Source organism: Nematolebias whitei, chromosome 7 (genome assembly GCF_014905685.2).
Source record: "Nematolebias whitei isolate Nwh7 chromosome 7, NemWhi1, whole genome shotgun sequence".
NCBI classification, from domain to species: Eukaryota; Metazoa; Chordata; class Actinopteri; order Cyprinodontiformes; family Rivulidae; genus Nematolebias; species Nematolebias whitei.
In genome coordinates, this window is record NC_056504.1 from 50,577,099 (window position 1) to 50,579,026 (window position 1,928).

Genomic DNA, 1,928 nt, shown 5'->3' on the forward strand with positions numbered 1-1,928 from the left:
ATCCCTGCACACGAATCAGTTGTGTGCTGTTATACCAGATCCCTGCAGCTGTCACACATTCTGTCAGTATGTGTGCAGGGATCTGGTATAACAGCACACAAATCAGTTGTGTGCTGTTATACCAGATCCCTGCAGCAAAGAACACTGAAGAGCAGTCCTGTGTCTGTGACCTGATGTTACTCATGCTTCATCATACCAGTGAAGAGAAACTGCACCGAGGGTCACACAAACTCCACACAGAAAGACCCCAGCTCCAAACCGGGGATCAAACCTAGGACCTTCTTGCTGTGAGGCAACAGTGCTAACCACTAATCCATTATATTATTAATCAAGCACCGTGTTCTCTCTGTGGCTAGCAGAAAAGACAAAAAAAACATCTTTGATGATGGGCACAAAGGCAGGGAATTATTATTATTTTTTGTCTGGCGTGTTAGCAAAATATCTCTTGAACCGCTAGATGGATTTCAGTGGAAGTATCGAACATAATCTCTGGATGTACGTGTACAAGGTCACCGCTTACTCAGTCATTTGGGCAGTAAACTTGGTGTGGTAGTAGCTGAGAGTCGTCCCTAACGAGTTCTTCGAGAACCAACAGAACCGACAACTGGATTGCGTTTTCACAACGCTCCACAAAAATGAGCAAAAATCTGTTTTGTTCCCCCAGAGAAGGTCAGACCCAGACTTCCTGTTTCACCTGTTTGGGATAAAAACCCGTAAAATAAATAATAAATGTTACAATTTAAAAAATATGTTTATTAAACCAGCTCCAGAATTGGAAGCTTGAATCCTGAACTTAAACATCACTAAAGGAAGAAACATACTCATGCAGCGGTTCACGTCCCTCCCTCTCTGTCCAAAGTGTCCAGCGGGACAGGCGTGGAGACACGTCCCGTGGTGGGACATCCCCTTCCTCTGCAGGGACAGGAAGAGCCGCTCGGGGCAGCGAACGCAGCCGTTGTCCTGCGAGCATTCCAGACAGCTCTGACAGTCGTCTGACGTCTCTCTGTGAGCTGCAGGAGACGACAGGAAGCACATCAGGACACAGCTGGATTATTTAGGCAAGATCTTCAATAAAAGCAGAGGACGTCAACAGAAGACAGGATCAGGAGACTAAATCCTCGAGATGCCAAGATGATAGCTGAACATCATTAAACTCCAACCGAGCTCCTCAGAGCGCTGAACTGTGGGCGCTGTGAGCTGAAGGCCTTAAAGATGCAGCTGAAACCAGCTGAAAAGGTTTCATCACTAACTGATCAACTACTGAACAGCTGACATTTGCTGAAAGCAGGAAAAGAAAAGCTGAAATCAGTGGAAAAACTGCAGAAACGTGTAGAAAAAGCTGAAGAGAGCAGAAATGTAGCAGGACTGAGCAGAATAAGATGAGCAGGAGTGGGGGGGGGGGGGGTAGATTTCAAAAGGAGCTGAACAGAAAAATGAAGCTGCAGTTAGCAAAAACAGTAGCTGAAAAAGCTTAAAAAGATAAAACTAGCACAAAAAACGACTGAAAAGAGCAAAAAATAAAATAAAACAATTCGATAAAAGTGCAAAAAGCAGGAATAAGCAAAAACAAAAATAGCAGAATAATACCTCCAAAGTAGCTTAAAGAGCACAAAAAGATAAAATTAGCAGAACGAAGCAGAAAGGAGTTGAAAGAAGCTGAAATCAGTAATAAAAAGCTGAAGACGTGCAGAGCCAGAACAGCTGAAATGAGCAGTAAAGAGTTGTAAACGTCTGCTTATTATAATCCTCCATACAATACATATTTAATCAACCGAGTTCAAAATTATTCTCGCTTCATGCGAGTATTACATCCTCATGTAGTGCACTCACAGTAACTTCACAAACGATACACAAGATTAAATTTATATATAAAAAAAGCAAACGGTTAAGAACAGAACTTTGTAGAACAGGAACACTGGTGCACTTCT

At 42.8% G+C, this 1,928-nt stretch overlaps 1 protein-coding gene across 1 annotated transcript in view; it reads right to left on the minus strand.

Annotated features, from left to right (window-relative positions):
• Window positions 1–1,928, minus strand: part of rspo4 (R-spondin 4) — a 32,706-nt gene that overhangs the window by 20,521 nt on the left and 10,257 nt on the right. The window contains exon 2 of the mRNA XM_037679748.1: window positions 822–1,010. Within this exon, the coding sequence (XP_037535676.1) occupies window positions 822–1,010 (189 nt within the window). The remainder of the gene's footprint in view (window positions 1–821; window positions 1,011–1,928) is intronic.